The 19,807-nt window shown below is 39.0% G+C and overlaps 1 protein-coding gene across 3 annotated transcripts in view; it reads right to left on the bottom strand.

Moving 5' to 3' along the window:
* Nucleotides 1-247: 247 nt before the first annotated feature.
* PLCE1 (phospholipase C epsilon 1) overlaps nt 248-19,807 on the bottom strand; it is a 163,799-nt gene continuing 144,239 nt past the window's right edge. For 2 of the 3 annotated variants that reach the window (XM_056351897.1, XM_056351899.1), the window contains 11 exons: nt 16,101-16,232; nt 14,695-14,985; nt 13,700-13,863; nt 12,505-12,766; nt 11,506-11,624; nt 10,160-10,288; nt 9,185-9,394; nt 7,211-7,372; nt 6,821-7,039; nt 5,844-6,056; nt 4,595-4,855 (listed from right to left, as the gene is read on the bottom strand). In XM_056351897.1, coding sequence (XP_056207872.1) covers nt 5,877-6,056; nt 6,821-7,039; nt 7,211-7,372; nt 9,185-9,394; nt 10,160-10,288; nt 11,506-11,624; nt 12,505-12,766; nt 13,700-13,863; nt 14,695-14,985; nt 16,101-16,232 — 1,868 coding nt within the window. In that variant the 3' untranslated portion in view covers nt 4,595-4,855; nt 5,844-5,876. Of the gene's footprint in view, nt 1,893-4,594; nt 4,856-5,843; nt 6,057-6,820; nt 7,040-7,210; nt 7,373-9,184; nt 9,395-10,159; nt 10,289-11,505; nt 11,625-12,504; nt 12,767-13,699; nt 13,864-14,694; nt 14,986-16,100; nt 16,233-19,807 lie in introns of those variants that run through there. The other variant, XM_056351898.1, reaches the window with a different exon arrangement.

The raw sequence follows: 19,807 nt of genomic DNA, 5'->3' as shown, positions 1-19,807 counted from the left end.
GTAAACCACTGCTGTCAAGAGTACTGGACAAATTCAAGGTAAGAATTTAAATCTTTTATTTACCTTGGAAGTAATTTTCTCCCCGTTCCCCAGATACTAGTTATTGCTTGGTTGTTGTAGAATGCATTTTCAGCTGTGTGTTGGCTTTGCAAACAGTAAGTAACTATATATGAAATACTTTTGTATTACTGGCTTTATGCAAATTCCATTCTATAGGGACATATGGTGGGCTGGCCCTGGCTAGCGGCTAATACGTTTTGTAGTGTTTAGTCTATGATGTGATCGTGATATGTGTTGTAATGTTTGCAAAGCTTTTTTTGTTCAAGTTATTTCCGAAAATGTGTCTTTTTCTCTAGGGTATTTAGTCCTTTATCCTGATTTATGGTTCTTAGATAGTTTTATACGCAAGTAATTTATTGTAATTCATGTTTTTACTATTAATCAGACTAGTTCGCCAACTTTCAAGTAGTTAAACATAAATTCACAAAGATTTTTAGAATAGACATCTGTTAATGGATTAGAAAACACATGTTTTAATATGTAGATTACAATACTGCCTACATAATACTGATGGCAATATCTGTGTTCCTGTTTATTTAGGTTGCCATTCCTATAGCTTTTGAGTAGTTCCTTTTAATTCTGAAGTGTTTGCAAATAGAAATGTGATTTAAATTCTGAAAAAAAAATCCAAGGGGGCCATTTGCCACTACTTTGTTAGTACAGGAAGGCAAAAGCAAAGAGTTAACGTCTTAGACTATTTATTTTATTTTTTTTTTTTACAACATATACAAATACAAGTTTATTCTTCAAGTCAGCAGAGAGAAAATAGTCCAGGTGGGGAAAGTCACTCTTAAAATTGTTCATTTTACATAGTTTCCAAACAATATAAAGACTGGCACAGAGTGAGGTTGCATTGTCAGAGTACTTTGACATGCTTTGAAAGAGGCAGAGGAGTTCAGCTGTACAACTAAGTCATTCCAAAATATCTTATACGTGTATTGGAGCGAGAGCTATTTACTGCGATTTAGTGTTTAATTTGCTAACTCTGCCAAATGTCTATCCCTATTGAAGTTACAAAATATTTATCACAGACAGGAAAAAATGCCACCATTGTTACATTTAGTGAGCTACCCTAAAAGTAAACTGAGTTTTATAGTGAAATAGAAACAGCCAGTGATTAAAACCCAAATGTCAATTGAAGCATGTGGAGAGCTAGAGCAGAACAGACAGTTAAGTTTCAGAAGCTGCAGACTCAATGTCTCACTGAAATGTAAATCTACCAGCAAGTTCTTTTTTTCTTTTTTAAAGACACAATCTATGAATGTAAGAGAATCTGTCTTGAAATACTTAGATATTTCCATGTTTAAGGCTTTAATTCTCGAAAGCATGTGATTTCTAGAAGCCCAATGGCTTTCTAAAGATGGCTATTGAGATACTTCATTTAGTAATATTTGTAGCAATAAAAATAATGTGACTAGGTTTTAAAAATTAAACAGACACAGAAGAAGAGAAAATACTAACTGCTGAACCTGGGATCAGTAAGATAGAAACAGGAAACGCTGCAGGTGGTAGGAGGTATCTCCTGGCGTGCCCCAGTTCCTGCAAACGGAGTAGTACTGCAATGGGGCCAGGAGCCGCGGCTGCCCAACTTTTCTCCCATACAGTCACACCACTGCGAGCAGCACGTGCTATGCGAGGAAAATATGAGAAAGTGGTAGAAAAGTAACTGGTTTCAAAACAGTATAGACTTTTGCCAGTAAGCAACAGCATGTGAGAGTCCCACCTGTAAACTCTTCAGTGTGAGGCCTGCTACCACTCAGAGACTGCATGTTTCTGGAAGAGGTTGATTATTTACATTCCTTTCTTTCCAGCTTTATCCTGGAAGCTGCTTCCTGCAAACAGTTTGTAATGTAAAAATGAATGTATGCGCAGCCAAAGGCACAAAGTTGTTTTGTCAGTCTTGTATAGGAATGTGTGGACAGGTACTCCACCAGAAATAAGAGTCTGTGGCTAAGCAGAATAAACTTTCCTATTCTAATAGTAACTTAGCACATGAAATTTGTTTAACTGGGCTTTCACAAAAGTTGACCAAAGAAAAAATGTTTAATGCTTCAAGTGGTGGTGTGTTTTCATTATTATGAGACTTGGAACCACACAAAGGGAAGGATAGTGTATTCCTTTCCAAACTAACCCCAAAATACAGCACGTTTCACCAACAGAAGTTTACTTGGATGTTTGCCAATACCTAAACTTGAAATTTATATATGTACATTAATGAAAATACTGGAACAGTGTAATTAGCCTTACACAATTCCAGCTGTCTACATGCCTATAAAGTTGGGATTTTTTTTTTTTTATGTTCTCTTTCACTGATAAACAGCAGCAAAAGTAGCTTTACACTTTGATTAGTGAAGAAGATGCTTATATTAATTAATTATTCCCACAACCAGGAAACTATTGTATTAGCAGAAATAGTACAAAATGACTGTTTCTAAATTGCCAGTAGACTTCAGGGTGGTGTTGGACCCGCATTACACAATGTGACATGCTTACTGTTTGTTGTCCCTTGATTTCCCAAGGTTGTTTTTTTTTTTTCTTTTAATATCTATCTATGTGACAGAAAACCATCAGTGGATGATGACATGGGTGTAAGGGCTTTCTATGTTGAATTTAATGAATTAGTAACTGTGTCTTCCAGACTACTGTGATACTACAGTTGATGTTAAGAATTTTATTTTCAGTGCTGCTAAATATAACAAAAAAAGGCACCAAACAGGTAAGGGCAAACTCTATAGGAAAGTAAAATGCCATTAAAACACCAAAAGAAAAAAATCTTAGTGATGTGAAACTGCTAGTGTTAAAATAACATAGAATGAAACTAACATTAAAAAAAAAAGTTGCATTAGTTGAATTGTGCAGTAAGTTGATGTATTTCCCAGTAATTCCAAAGTATTCCAAAGCAAACTATGCCTATAAAACTAGGGGTTAAGTTGTCACTTCTACCATTTTTACTCGGTATCAGACCTGCATTATGCCTGTGCCATGGGGGTGGTGCAGGGAGAGTGTACCTCATCCTTACAGGGGCCAGCTCTCTAGTTGGAAAGCGTAGTACGTGAGCGAAGAGGCTGAGCTGCGAGGTGGTTTGTTTTTAAATCTGAACATATTGCTAAATTGCAAAATGCTGTTTTGCTACATCAGTAAGATAAGCAGTGGGAAGTGTGTGACCCCCGGGAGGATATGCCATGGGGAAACTGGGCTTTTTTGTGTGTCTGTGGTTCTTTTTCCTGAAAGCTGGAAATGACCTCCAGAGGGCACTTTTTTGCTTGGGTAATGGCTACTTTATAGGATTTTCTTGTCTAGTGGAAGACTTGATAGCTTCTGGTGACAGAATGCAGGTTTTGTCTGCTTGTTTATATGCCAGTTAATGATTTTGCTTTTTTTTTATTTAATTTTCTAATTACTGGGAACGGGGAGGGTATTCACAGTCACAGGACTGGCTACTGTAACTTCTTCCCCTTTCATCCTTGCACTGTCAAAAGTAAATCTAATTTTAGTTATGCTGCTATTTTATCCTTTGCCTGATGCAGCTTCTCTCTTAGAAGCCACAACATTTTTGTGCTCGAGTGCTGAAGTTAATGTGGAATAACAGAGTGTGCAAATCACCGATGGATTTCTTGATTTAATTAATGCTTTGTTTAGGGATTGCTCTAGGTAGACAGAACGTGGGCAGAGCACTTCATTCACCACAGATACACTTCTTGTGACAAATCAAGGGGATGACTGATTTCAGCAATTGTCTCATTTGTGCCCCTGTAAGTTGGTATGGATTGTTTTAAGTAACTAAATGCATTAATAACTCCCATGGACAAAAAAGAGACAACCACAACTAACAAATAGCAAAACATGAATTCGGCAAACATAAAACTTTACAACAGTGTTTCTATGTAAACAAATGTCAAGAGTTATAGTGTAAGAGTTCTTCATACTCTCTGGTTTTAACACACAAGTAAAAAGACACTTCCTGACTGTATGGAAAAATGTATTTTGAATTCAAAATTTTGAAATTTTAATTACATTTATCAATGCATTGTTTCGAGTCTCATCAGTTTTGGGTATTCAACGGCTTGTGCTGAAAAGAAACAACCAGAATCAAGAGAGAGGTAAAAATTCTGCATTTTCTAAAAAGTAATACATGATAAATATATTATACAATGGCATGTACTTTGGAACATGATAATAAATAGTCTTTCTTTAAACACAAGCCTGCAAAACTAAAATTTATAAGAAGCAAATGTTGTTCCTTGTCGAAGTATCACTACCAACCAGTTAGGTGTATTTAGCTATTGTACATTATTTTGTTAAAGTAGATAAACCATAAATAATTTGAATGTTTTGTGTATATTCACCGAGGTTAAACAGATATGCAAAGGAAGTTACAGTATATTTAAATCTCTTTACAATCACTTAACACAGTGTTTAACAGAAATCTTCAGGTAAAAGTGCATTATTTTAATATAATACACATAAAAGAACACTCTGGTTCTCTGCCTTCAGTTTCCCTACAGGCAACTAGCTAAAATTATCTTTTGTTTAAAAAGAGGAGGGTGACAACACGTTTGTTTACAACATACAGTCCAAGAAAACCTCTTCGTCCGCCTATTGAGAATCTGCAGATGTGAAGATAGGGGAAGAGAAGAATCTTCTGATAGCTGACAGGCATCTTCCCAACCTATGACATCCATTTAGGATTCCCAGATTCTGGATGTTAATCCAGCAGCATTGCCTGGATTAAGCATCTATAGCACAGGGCACAACTGCTGACCAGTTCAGTCCGCAGCAGGTTCCTTCAAAGGCACTGCAGAAGGGTTCAGTGATGTCAATTCCAGTTATCGAAAAAATGAAAGAACAGATGCAAAAGAGGAGGGAAGAATGTGACTGGGAGCTTTCCATAGTTTACTTTGCTTGCATTCAGATTGTTTTGATTTAGGGTTTTGATAGTAGGCTAGAAATAAGGTATCAAATCTGTCCCTTCGTATCTGAAAATTCTGTTAAAGAATTACACGGCTAAATCATTAAATTAAGTGCATGAGGAAAGAAAAATGTAATCTTGAATTGGGTGTGTGAGATGGGATTATCAACGCTGAAAAAGGTTTCTTCTCCATTTACAATGAACTGTAACTGCTCAGGTGATATTTCAGTGCTGTGGTAGCACTCTGCATAGATCTGGTTAGTGTAGGTTGGTGGACAAATTACAGGTACTGTCTTCATATAAACGGGACAGTCTTACGTTGTGTGTTTCATTTGTTATTTTAAGTCAAGCAAGATGGAAGAAATTGAAGAGATACAGGAAGGATAGTAAAAATGTTTAAACATTTCTGGCAAAATTTCCACAGAGAGAAACTAACACTATAAACTTCTTTTAGCTAAAAAGGAGATCATCAATCCTGATGATTTTTATTATATGTATGTAATGAAAAATAACAAAAGCTCTATTGGATACTTCTGTTTACTTGGGCTCAGAGCAGAAAAGTAACAGGACATTGTTAATTAAGCACAGTTAGCTGATTAAAATGCATACTGTAAAATGAACTAGGATGGAATGTTTTAGTTTTGTTTTTTAAATGGGCAGAGAAAGTGGGTGAAACTCCAGTCTTCACCCCATTCTGATTCACTGCAGCAAATGCCAGAATATGTAACCGGAGACCTTCCTGATCTTACTGTATTCACGCTTCCACGGACCTTTCTGTCAGTCCCTTTTACCTCACCGTGGTTTCACCAACTACAGCTTTGAAAAGAATAATCATGTATTAAATGATTACAGAGTTAGAATCAGTGTCTCCTACCTGAATAGACCGTACTGTAGGCAGTGGTGGTTGTTACTCCATAGTGTCACTAAAGGCCAGGCTGCAGGCAGACCTTTCATCCTTGCTCTGGGGACTGTCTGGCAAGACCTGCAGAGGTGGCGATACGAACCCCCGGTACTGCTTGCTTGACTTGGTTAACTTCTTGAGTTCACTGGTAAAGGAAATGCCTTTTCTTTTGTCATCTCGTGCTGCCTGTGAAAAAAGTAAATCAGATGACAGAAGTGGTTTTGCAGGCTGCGAGTTAGCTGTACGATACAGAACTCTTATGAAAACACTGAACGTATTACTAAGCAGGCCTCCCCTTTTGAAATTCAGTGCAGCTGTGCTTTCATAGCCAAGCACATTCTTCTGATTGTTCTGAATAAATTCTTTGGAAGTTATGCATTGTCAAAGATATCTTTAGCAAATTTGGTATAAACTTATATAAAAATCTGTGCTTATGACACGGTTACTTCAGAGCAATAACTGCTGCGTATTGGTGGCATCTGCTGGAAGGGGGAGCACAGCTCCTTCTCCCAGTGGGCACGTACTTTATTCGTGCCATTTTGCAAAGCCCGAGAGAAAGCAACAGAACAACTGTTGCACTGGGCAGGAATAAAGGAGACTTTATTGCAGTAGCTTTAAAGTTCTGCCCATTTGAGTAGTCCTGCTTTACTATGGTGGGAAGCATGGCACACATAGCCAGAAGGTTTTGAAAAATGGAAAGCCGGTAGCAAAAGATAAAGGTTGTCACAGGATTCGCAGGCTGTAAGGGAATCGTGCTGCTGGATGTAACGTGCAGTTTTGCAAAGAAAAAAAGTAAAGGGGGTGCAGAGAAAAGAGGAATCTGCTTTATGCTGTCATCTCTTCTCCCCACCCACCCGCATGCCAGCTGCGTCTTCTGTTGGAGGTAGGTTCCTGTTAAGCTGATCATACATCCTCTATAAAACCTGCTGCAAAGTACTTAAATCTTTTACCTGAACCTGTTCTTTCAGTTTAAGGATAAATTTGCCTGCTCCCTTCCACTTGCTTTGGGCCTGAAACACGCACTCTTGATCAGACAGAATCCTCTGAGATGGTTTAGATGTGGAGGACTTTTTGTTTGCTGGCTCTTTTGTCACCTCTTCCAAGAGCACATAATCACTTGGATTTGGATTGCTCAAAATGCTGTAGGAGTATTTGGCTTTGCAAAGAGTCTGTTTAAAAGCAGAAAAAAAAAGATGACAGAAAAAGAAGGCATTCCCTCAGACTGAGGTTACTAAACTGATTGCTCAGCTAGTGCTGAGAACAACCCCCACTTTATCTTGTGTGAAACCAACCTCCACCCGGCACGTTACGGACCTGCTAAATGGAAACATGCTGCTTACCTGCTGTATGACATCCTGAGCCGTGCTAAAGCGGGGAGCTTTGATGACAGTGCGTGGTTGCTCTGGGGAGACATCATGTACCTGAACAAAGAAGCTGTCATCCTCAGAGCTGATGGCTGCATCTTCCTTTGCTTCTTGAAAAATGTTTCTCTCATTCAAATTCTATAGAAAAAAGGAGAGCCAAATTAATTTACTTCAGAGAGGTAGCTATTAGCTGGTGGTCACAAAAGGTTTTTATCACATGAAAATTGGAGACTGCTGTTACCCCAGGTCCGGTTCATTAAATACAAGTCTTCTGTACGAGTTTTGACAAGCCACTGTTGCGAATACTACATACCTGAGTTTCTGAAATTCCTTTCATAGTAGGCAAGGAATGGAGACAATAGGCATAGTACCACATTATGCAAAAATGATCACTTAAATCCTTTATTTCCTTGGGTATGCAAAATTATGTTTTGTTATGTAATGGTGGCATTAAGATGGGAGATGGTGGAAAGTGTCCTCTTCTGTCCTTGTCCCTGCACTAAAGCCAGAAGAATTTAGAGAGCAAGAAGTCTGAGCGAACATTTTCCTGTGGAGCAAGAGGAAGGCTGCTTCTCTCTCCTTTTTCAGGCTTTATGACTACTGCAGATTTTAGACAGAATTCCTCCCTGCACCTTCTCTTGGATAATGCGTTTCTCTCCAACCCCTTGTAACATAGCTTGAATCATAAGCGGTAAACATGGGCTGTGTATCACACCCTACAAGTGGACCCACTCCTTGTTTTTCCATGCAAATTTGCAGCTTCATTTCTGTCTCCCAAGATCTGAGGCTGCTATCTGCAGAAAGACTCAGAATTACAGATGCTGCTTTGAGGTACTAGCATCACAGGACATAATAACATATAATTATTGCAGCATAATTTTTGCATATGCTAAGTTATTTTCACCCACGGCTTCTGGTTTTCAAGAATGGGCTTTGGCAGTGACACATTGGTGGTTGCAGACACTTACAAAGGAATTGTAACTTACAAAGTTGCAGTCAACTGAATTAAGTAGGCTACTATTTCCACAAACAGATTTCCACCTAGTAATTTTTGCTCCGAATATTAGAAATAGAGGAAAGCAAATTACAAATTTGTTTAATATAATGGTAGTCTGTCAAATGGAAGCTTTATGAAAAGTTGTATCAAAATAATCAGTTGATTCTTTTTTCACTTTAAAGGATGCCAGAGGATCTGTCATTTGTGTATGTAAAACTCTGTGTATATAAACATATGTGTACATATATTACTGTGTTCAGACTAAGGAAGCATTATGACATGCTAAACTGACTAAAGGCAGTGCCTCTGAAAATGAGCTCATTAAGTGTCTGTCTTCTGCTTTTCTGTTTCTCTCTCACAAGCCTGGGTACTAGCGTATTTTCAAGCTGTGGATGCCTTGCTCATAGTTTAAACTGAAGTAATCACTCTGTCTTCCTCCTTTAAATTAAAAGAAATCACCTATTTCATTATTTTAGGCTATCACTGATAATTTAATCATCCTTTGAGGTTTTCAGACTTTAATATTCAAAATCCTTTCTAATTTTTCTAAATAGAGAAGTTGCTGGCATTTAAACTGATCAATAATTGTAGTTTGGAAGTCTGTTATCCTGTTATCCTTGATCCTTTAGTATTTATTACCTCTATTTCCTATCATGTCAAAATCTAGATTTGCAATTATCAGTCAAAACAGTAAACTAGTGGCATTGAACTAGGCAATAATGATTAAATGCCAGGTAGCTGGTACTTAAGCTGAGTGCAGTCAAGTCAGCGTCACAGAGGTGTATAAAGTCTAGTTGTGCTCACTCAGGAGTTATCTTTGTTTTTAAATGACGTACACAGCATTGATATTACTCACCAAGTAGTGAAACAAACACTGGACCCCTTTGTTTCCAGGTCCTAACAGCTATTTTTAACTGCCTTTGTAAATAATAATTTACCTAAAGCAGACTTACTTCCTCTCGCGTTTTAAAGATAATCCTTCCAACATATCCTTCTTCTGGGAACCAACTGTTCAAAAGCTGCACTAGCCCTTCTTCAGAACCAATCACTCTCTGGAAGGGTGGTTTTCTGCATTCGCTCTTTTCTTTAGATATAAAGCTTTTCTCTTCCATCAGAAAATAGTCTGCAGCACATGACTCGGTGCCTTTTGTGGTAGCCAAGAGCTAAGACAGACCACAATAAACACACAGCAATTAGAACGCTAAATATAAACACTGCATAATTAGTAGTTATAAATGAGAATGAATAAGGAAGCTTTAAGAATCAATAACTATTCTGACAGTGCAGGCAAGATTTCTGATGTGCTATTTATTATTCAGATATTTCACTCCAGGGTAATGTACTGTTCTTTTTAGCGTAGCCAAGCAGTTCAACTATTCCAGACAAGGCAGTACTATTTAAGCTTATTTCTGTCCTGTTTGGCTGGCCAGACAATTTATTCATAATCCCAGGACAGTACAGTCTTTTCCCACTGCTAGAATAACAATCCCTGTTGAGTTAACTGGTTTTTCTACTCATGAACTTAGCCCTCTAACTTTTACTCTGTATTCCTGTGGTGCTCAAGTTCAAAGAATTGCGCAGAAATGTTTTTGCCCTTGTTGCAAAGCCAGCCCGCTGCCTCCGTCGGTCAGAAAGACCGTTTGCCTCATCTGCATATGCCCAAATATTAAAATACTAATAGGGAATACGTTCTAAGATTAGAAACCCATTCTCTGAAGCCGAGATTGGGAAGATTTCGCTGATGATATTCTGTGTTTGCAATGTCATTAATTCCACGGTAATACATTTCTAAAGCAGCACCTGGCTGTGATGAATGAATGACAACGACAACGACCCTGCATGTGAGAAACACAGGGAGACAAACGTCCAGAATGATGTTAGTGTGGATTCCGGCAATTGGGAAGTCTGCAACGTAGCGGGCAGCTTACCTGATGGAGAAGCTGTGTAGCCGTGGTCCCCCCACTTATATTAAAAACGGTGAAAGGCTCCGGGCCTGGAATTCCATGAACAGTCACTTTGTAAGTCGCAGCAGCTTTCCTTTCCCCTGTGCTAAACAACTGTTCAGACAACATTCAACAGGTTACTGAATGTTTGTACGCAGACATGTGATTTTGGGTTGCTTAAAAGAAACTGTACACACAAGTTGTTAGGGCCTTGACAGAGCGAAGCTATACAGCTAATATATGGCTCTTACTCTACAGATCAAGGCATTAAAAAATACCCCAACAAACCAGTCCCCCAAAAGACTCCACCCCACCCTTGAAGCTGAAGAGAAGAAAAAAGGAAGTTTTCCACTGAGACTACATAAACTGCCACTGGAAAAAGGGCAGACCTCCATCGCTCATTATCCATTCTAGCTGAGCTCAGACTATTTGGATTCAGCATATGAAATACCGGATGGAAATCTATAGCTTTGTTTTACCCTCCAAACCATTTATGTTCCTCCTTTCTGCCCGAGTAATTCACCAAGATATGCATTTGGCATGTATTCACAGGAAGATAACATCTGCCGCACAGCTGCTGCACACAGTAGCTCAGGAGGTCTTATTTAATACTTTAGGAATCAGCAAAATAGTAACATACATGCTGAGAGTTACTAAAACACAGGTAACCCAGGTAATATAACATTAAGGGTATTTATGAAAAAACAGAATCATAGAATCATTTAGGTTGGAAAAGACCTTTGATATCGTCAAGTCCAACTGCTCACCCAGGACTGCCAAGTCCATCGCTAAACCATGTCCTTAAATATATCATACCCATACAAGGGCACAAACATATATATTTTTACATGTATAGATATATTATACACGTGTGTATACTTCTTTGTAAAATAAACATATAGATGTCCACACACATGTCTTTTCCTGTGACAGAATTCAGTTCTACTCTCATCATCCCAACGTTGTTGGTAATTTGCATCTTTCTTTTTTTGTCCCAAATGCATTGCTTATGACCCATACATAAAGGAATGCATGAGGCAGCTCTGAACCTTACTGTTCAACCACACTCTTCCTCCAGCACAGCAGTTCTTGTGCTTCACCTAAATACACCAGAAGTCAGACTCTGAAATTACCTTCCCCAGTTTCAGCCAGATGGGATAACCTTACTTCTACTAAAACCCAAAAGAATTAGGCATTGATGTACCTCTGAAAAAATGTGCAGGTTTAGGGGCTAGTATCTTTGAACAGTCTGGTTCTACAAGTCTTCATTCAGATCACAGTAGTCATTAAGACAAAAATACATGGCATTCACAAAAGAAGAATGTAATTACCACAGATGCAGGCAGAGTGTTTCCAGAGGGACTTTCTTCCATTCTCCGACTGTTTATGAACAAACTAGAAATTTCTAATGCTTCATTGTGCAGGTTATGGAGCTGGACATGTCTGTAGCCTAAAGAGAGAGAACCCTCCTGTAAGTACCTTGCCACATCCTAGGACACAAGCCACATAAACTGAGAACCTAAATTTGCTGTATTTACAGCTACAATTTGCCACACCTATAGGATGTACAGCACGGTACTAACGCTACATTTACACTGTCTGTACAACAGTGTAACCCAAATGCTATGGCCTACCTTTGTTTTGCTGTAATATTCAATACATTCATACATGAAATAGCTAAGTATTAGAATATGCATGAAAGAAGGACAGATTCTTACTGGGAAAATGCATGTCTGTGGGCAAATCTCATACGCCAGGCCTGTTGTGTGACATTTACAGAGGCACAAAGTGAACATGAAAGTATTTCTACCGATCTGCTGAAGAGCTGCTGGTAACATAGAAACTCCCTCCCCCAGGTGTCACAGAATTAATGATGCGTCCTCATCTTTCTCACCTTTTTTCACCGTTCCTCCACCTTTCCTCTAGCCACAGCTGCAAGAAGCACAATTCCCCTCTGCCCAGTTACAGCAGTTTCTTGGGCAAAGGATAAGGCAGGGAGTGAAAGCACTCCACGCTCCCTAAAGGAGCAGCAAGTCCCAAGGTGGACACCACCTCACCACAGCTCAGGATCAGAGCAACTGCATGCAAGATGCCCCAGTCTCTGCAACACCAGAGGATGTGACTTTTTACAAGTCACTGGGGCTGTCTCCAGCTCCCAGGCAGTCTATCAGACCAGCATCATACTGCCAGGGCCAAGTATGTTGTCTGATATTTGCTCCGTCTCCTCGAGAAAAATGCAACCAGCTGATTAAAAATATCCCTCCGGCAGGATTCGGTCCAGGAATCTGCTTGGCAATTTTGGCCTAGGTTGTCAACAAACTATACTGTACCTCTTTTTAGAGCTTTTAGGGGAATGATTCTCTGAGCCGTTACAGCCGAGCTGTTATTTTCAACAACTGCAAACCGAAGAAACACCAAATCTTCGAAGTGAACCCGGAAAAGGAACTGTTCATTCCACATAGGGTTAAGAGTGTTGCGATGAATGGGCTTTGTCCGGAAATGACAGCTGTCCAGCGGCATCCCCAGCACATCGATTTCGATACACGGACTGCCCGTGCTATTGCTTGGGCAGACGTTCTGCCCAGACACGATCTGAAGCAGAGGAGTACGCAGAGAAACCGGTTAGTGCAGTGATCGTTTACTGTCATGATTCTGAGCTGAAGATTGTTTAGCGCACTCCTAAGCACAGTCTGTTAACGTGCTGATTTAATTACAACATTCTCCTACTTTTGTAATTGCCAGAGCAGTAATTTCAGCAGCAGTTACTTCAATCCTGCCTCCCCGCCACACTGTTGCTACAGTATCTTTCCTCTGAAAAAAATACACTATACATCATGAGTGTAACCATTCAAAGCATCTGAAAGTTAATCCAGAAAGAATGTACCAGTAACGTAGTCAAAAAGGATCAGATTTTCAGATCATTAGTCTGGGATGATGGCCCTGACCTCTGGCTTGCTTTGGCATACACAACACAAGAACTAGGTGTGCAGTTACCACAGCTGGGACAATTTTGGTTCTTATAAATCTCACTTTTCTGAAACATTTCCTGGAAAGGACTAGCTGCTTAGAATACATTTTTGGGGGCCATAAATCCATCAATTATGTATCTTTTATAATGGTAAAAAAGTATTTTTTGAAGATTCAGTACAGCTTTTCATAATGGCTTTTTGTGTAGCTTCTCAAGTCTTCACAAATGCGTGAAACATCCAGGCACACGTATAATTTTACACAGTTGTGTAGTCCCAGGGAAAATGCTTTCAGGACTGGAGATCAACAACTACTGTGAAGGAAACGTGAAAGTAACTATGAATACAAAGCAGTCAATAAAATAAAATAAAGGCAATTCTTTGCTCCTTCCCCCTCTCGTTTCTGTTACTTATGCTGACCTCCAGAAGTACAAGCAACAATTAAAGGTTCCATCTTTTCATACAGAAGCGTAATTGTAATGCTGGTTACAGACTGTAGTTAAAACATTGTCTACTTCTGTCTGTTTGGCTGTATGAGATTCCCTCTTCACGTACTTACTGTTAAAGAATATATAGCTGGCTCCTTATTATCAAGATCTCTTTCTAACGGACAGAACTGCTGGTACATTGAGCAATTTTTATCCCACAGAACAGGAGGTTTCAAAACATATCCACAGCCGCCGTTGGCCTCAAACATCGCTGCGTTAAGGTGCAGAGGAAGATCTGTGAAAGTAAGGCAGCCAAAATTGACAAAGAACAATGGTACAAGGGGAAGATGTAACAGTGAAGATGAAGATAGGTTTTAAGTTGTTTTTTTGTTTGTTTGGTTGGTTGGTTGGTTGGGGTTTTTTTTTAGTCATGTACTATCAATTCATTCTTGGATTCAGAGACAGCTATAATTTATCCAATTTATCCAATGTTTAATCATACAAAACTGTAAGAACAGTTCATTCATTTCTATCCCTTCCCATTATCTTTATCCAGCTGTAGGGCTTGCCTGCACCTGTTGTCCGAGAAGTTTCTAGGTATTTGCCGTGAACTGCAGAATGAAAAAGCATTGACTATGTAGCTTTGTAGATGACCTAATGGCTCCCCCATTGAAAAGGTGAAAGAACACAAGATAGGCTAGAAAATGGCCCCAAAATGTTTTGATCAACATTAAACTAGCACGTGAGGCAGCAACTTCAGTGAAAAAAAAGTTCAATACTGTTTTTACACTTGAAATTATCAGAAAGGGAAAACTGCTGCTTGACTGGGGAAAAAAAAAAAACCAAACAACCTTCAGCAATAAAATAAAAATAAAAATGGAAGGTTTTGCTGTCCAGGCACTTCCGTGCTATCAGGAGATTTGCTGCATTGACATAATAGCTCCTGAACTCTGGGGTCACTACCCTGAAAGATCAGATGGTCATAGTATGAGCCTGCTTCTGCTGGGGTGCACAGACAGGTACATCCCCTTGTGATAGGTAAAAGCAAACATCAAGGCCAAATTCACAGTTTAAGGACTTACTTCACACTTAAAACATATTAAAATGTGCACTTGTGTATCCATACCATCTGTTTGGTAGTTAAGAGCCACAAGCTGTACGCCATGGAGCCAGAAGATGAGTGGATGGGGATTTGAGGAGTCTATGCGCGTGGCAGCGGGGTAGGTCCTCAGGAGCTGACAGGTGGTGTGCTGGATCAGCTTCTGTGAGTACCGCCTGCACAGCCGCTTGGCAGCGTTCTCGTTCAGGGAGGAGATATGATAGCACTTGGGTGTCCTTATGATAGCACTGAGAGAAGCTGGAGAGTTGTAAGGAGAGGAAGGCTCTTCCCAGGTCTGCCGCATCACATCAAAAGGACCTTGAAAATAAACAGTACCCCCAAGTTACAGCTGCAGATCCAGAAACTCCAAAAATTCAATGTTTTCTAGTGAAGTATATGTGCATACTTTGGTCACGGTAGAAAAAGGCGATCCTCAGTGTAAGTGCCACACTCCTTTTTACGCAGTAAGAACAATCCATGAGAAGAAACGTAATGTTTAGGTATTGAAATGATACCATGATTAGATGTGCTAACAACCATTTTCATAAATAAATACTTGATTGGAATTTGCCTGAATAAAATTCCATTCTTCTCATTTAGACATTTTACATGAGGAAGGGAGGCAAGATTGAAACCCGCCTGCTAAGTCCCCAAACTGGCAGTCTACAGAGGCCATAAGAGTTAGGGGACAAAGCCAGAAAAATACTCATATCCTTTAGAATTAGGCACTAGACTTCTTCATTTTTAGGACACTGGCTTCTAGAAGGGAATCTAACCTGTCTGCTGCAGCCCTGCCCTTGGGCTGAAAGCAATGCAACATTCCTTGACCAGAAAAAGTGTACGAGAAAGGGTACAGCTCTGTTTATGTCATTCACCTGAAAGGCAGGGTATCTGGATCTCATCCTCAGAACCTTTTCTGTACTTCCTTTGTATTTCATTACATCATTGTCCAGGTACACAAACTGAATCACCTGTGGAGTCTATATACTTCCAAGGTGGAATACGGGAGTGTATGCAATTACACATTTGTACTTGACTGAATTTTAGGCAATGAAGTCCTACTTCAGACACTAAAAATCCTTTTCTGGATCCAGCCCAACAGTTCTGCCTTCTATTTGTACTTTGAAAATATTCATTCATACCTTTTAAAACACAAAGTTTAAGATATATCACTTAAAATGTATGTTAGTTTTGAATCACTTATGAATTAGGGTCATCATATTCCAAACCAAGTAATCCTATTTCAACATTCCACAGTCAACACTTCAGTTATATTAGTGTTACTGTAATAGCTGCTGCACTAACAAAAAACCACTCCCAAGTTCAACAGCTTACACACTGTAAAGTATTTGATCTTTAACAACTTGGTCTGGTACATGTGTTGGATTACAGAGTCAGTCCATGTGACTGGTGAAAGAAGATGCGAACTTTACCTTTTCCAGATGCTTTGGCAAGAGCAGCTGACTCCCCAGGGCTCAGCCTGCCAGGGTTGTTGCCAAAGATGGACTTCCTGCTTTTTCTTTCTTTTCCTCTGCTAGAGCCAGATGGGTTTAGAGTTGACAAGCCTGTTCCCATAAACGTAATGTAAATGAGCCAAAAAACATGACGAAGAGGGCATAACATTTTCCATAATATTTTACATTATTTTTGAAGGCATGAATACTCCTATTACATAGTACACGGGACAAGCAGTGTGTTTTTCTCCAAAATTTAATTTTGACACCTTTACATACATACATGTCTTTATACACACATGTGTGCGTATAAAAAGTTATGTTTATATGTAAAGTTATATACAACTTTATATATGAAGTATTTTTATATATGTAATGTATATAAAAACTTGTATGAAGCAATACAAAATATAGTTATCTGTGATATATAACTGTTATCTGGAGCTTTCCTCCACTTTTTGGCTTGAAGGAAGGTAGTGGCTCTGTCTCAAATTACCAAATGGTCCTAAATTAATACTAAAAAAACCTGCAGTAACAGTCCCAACGTATTCTTAACAGTCCCAATGTATTAATCCTTAGAATATTTTTTTTTAAATTCCTTTCTAGAGAAGCAATAAAACTGTACAGTAGCGAACATAATGGAATTAATCTAGTATAGGATACCTACATAATTAAATAAATGCAAGAATATGATTTAAAGACAAAATGTCAAGGAAAAAGCCCAAATGCTGTTGTTTAAACAGTTAAACTTCAATATGTTTTCAGTTATCTTCTTCTGTTTAGAATTTGTACTTCAATGGTGGGAAATCTGGTAGGTGTGCAAAATCCATTAAGCCAGTATGTACTAGAAGTGGAGCTGGAAAGCTCTAGTATTGCTATTATTCAAACACGCATCTTAGCAAAACAATCATTAAAATCATGACCTAAATCCCAGTGAAGGAAACAGCCTTAATACCCCCAATGGTCAGTTTCCTTCTGTTGACTTGGAGAGAGCACATGGCAGACCAAAATTAAAGTCAGTCAAAATGCTTCACAGTTATTCTGAGACCCACAGCAGCGAGGTGTGGGATGCTCTCCGAGACCCCAGATGTACTTCTGATATAAAATACAACAAAGCAAGCGTACTGCTCTTTGCCTAACTGTGACTCATAAAACAGTCCTCGTGAACTCACATCAGTTCACACCTGCTTAAAGACAGTTTTGGATTTAATACCAATACTTCAACTACAAATGTAAATCATACAGAGGATACATTGGACTCTCTTCTACTGAACTCTGTCCACAGCTGTAAATTTTCAGCTCTCAATCTTTAAGGCATGCCTACATGTACTTAGTAAAATTATGCTGATAGTTTCAGTGGAACTGCTTGGGTTAGTAAAATTCAGGGTATACATAAATGTTTTTAGTGTTGGAGACATACCACCTCGTTGGGCCAAAGCATACACATAAACCACAGAAGGTGGCAGAAACTGAGATCAAGGAATATGAACTGACTAAAGAATGAGGAGTTATGCACTGGGTGCTTCCAGCATGTTTAATCCCAGTTCTCAATGGATCAAATGGACTTGGCAAGCGAGATCCAGGTTTCAAAACCCTGTTGTGGGGACAGTCACTAAGGAAGCAGACTAACTTCATAAATCACCGGAGTGTGCAATGCAAAACCCGAACTAGGTTAACTGAAGCCTGTGACGGCCACAGGCTAAGCTGCAGCTGAGAGCTTTCTTTAGGTCTTTGCCATGGCCATGCTTGGCATGTGCCAGGCCTCCTCCAAGGGACCAGCTCCAATTCAAACCTGACTCCCAAACATAGCGTCACCTATTCATAGGTTCACAAAGCAAGGACATGGAATTCATCTGTGGTCAAAGTAGGACCAGCTTAGATCCCACCATAACACACACAGACCCTATCTATCTATCGTACTACCATAATGACAGCGCACATCTTTTTTCTTTCCCTGTAACCCGTATGCTGTATCCTTTGAGTTACAGAATTTAGTGTCTGACTCTCCTGTTAGATATAGCCACACTGCTTTACGGCTTTTAGATTTTTAATCCAGAGGAGAGCCAACTTCCCTGCCCTTTTTGTTCTAATCATACTAAAATAACAGGTTAAACTGCGTTTGTCACCTTCTCACCACATGTTTCAGACCAACAGTCTGTGGGGCTGCAGACCTTGAAAAATAATTTACGGTGCTTTTCTATGTAGTGTGCCCTTTTTTATGTTCCCTTTAATTTCTTGAAAAGTGATACCATAGGGACAGAGAGTCTGATACAATGGAGATGGTGACTGAATTTCATGCTGGTTAGCTCAGGTGACTACTGGCTCTCTGCACTCAATTGTGCAGATCCTGTTTTTATGTGCTTAGCTTTCTCGACTCGTGTAAGGATCCTCAGCACCAAGGCAGTGAGCCATATGCCAGTGGATTATAGCAGTACTGTGCTCAGGTATGCTTCACTGCCCTCATCTTGGGTGACCCAACATAACAGAACTTCACCCTTTTAGACAATGGTATGATGCTATCCAACAGGCTGAAATTGAAGTTAAGCAAGGGCTGTAAGGGTCACAAACCACTGAAACAACAAGAGCCGTGGTGAGTTCCTTGTTATCAGAGATTTTATAAACAAGAAATGTTATTTTCTCCACATGATAAATTCTGTTTTGACCAGGGAGCACTTAGGGAAGTCTGTGTTATTCAGTAGGCTAGGATAAGTGAACATTTTCTTTTTTGTAGTCACAAATCAGTGATTAACTTGTTTGTTTCGGGGACAAAGGCAACTGTAAACAGAACAGAAATATACAAAGACAGGAGAAATAAAGTATTTACAGCACTGATCAGCCACTGACATGAATTCTGCCCTCCCTATTTCCAAAACTCTTCCCTTTTCTGATTTCCCAAAACTGCATTTGGTTAAGAACCCAGTCACAGAGCTACACAGTCTTGTTCTCATTATTAATGGACAACATTGGGGTGTAGCAGTGCACCATGTCTGTGCCCTCCAGCTGAGCAGTACCAATCAGTAGCGTGGTGGCCATGGAAGTCTCCATATCTTGCAGAGAAGGCAGTTTGTCTCAAAGGAGACAAAGTTTGACGGAAAACTAACTTCTACAGCTTCCTGTGTTCATCTGTGAAAAGAACTAATTTTCTTAATTTTCTATTCATGCCCCCTTTAAAGCAAGAGGAAGAAATCCAATAAGGAAAGCGGGTATTTCTTTTATATCTGAAATTACACTAAAAACCTGAAATATTTTAAAGTTTTCTTAGACATCAGAACTTCTTTGTGTGTCAAAACGCTTGGAACAACTTAAACTATCTGTTTCATCTTGAATATAATTCTTTAAAAGAAAATCTTTTATTTGGAAGATATCTCATTGCAAGTTTCATTTAAAAGGGTATCAGATTTGAATTTTAATAAGTTTTTATTTTTACAAGTGACACCTACAATTCTTAAAAGTTACAGAAGATTATAAAAGAATGTGTCTCCATTTATCAGCATGTTTGCCTTGCCTATTTGACACTATTTTATGTTTGGTTATCTTCTCTAATCTGATTATAGTTCTATTTGTATAAGGCCATGATTTGGCAGAATTGCTAACTTTTCCACAGACAAGCATTCCATTAGAAAGCAGATTTTTTCATTCAAAACATTAAACACATCAATAAACAATAAATTCTCAATTTAAAAGTA

Source organism: Falco biarmicus, chromosome 9 (assembly GCF_023638135.1).
Source record: "Falco biarmicus isolate bFalBia1 chromosome 9, bFalBia1.pri, whole genome shotgun sequence".
NCBI classification, from domain to species: domain Eukaryota; kingdom Metazoa; phylum Chordata; class Aves; order Falconiformes; family Falconidae; genus Falco; species Falco biarmicus.
The sequence above is the reverse complement of the archived record's forward strand: the minus strand, read 5'-3'. Positions and strand labels throughout refer to the sequence as shown.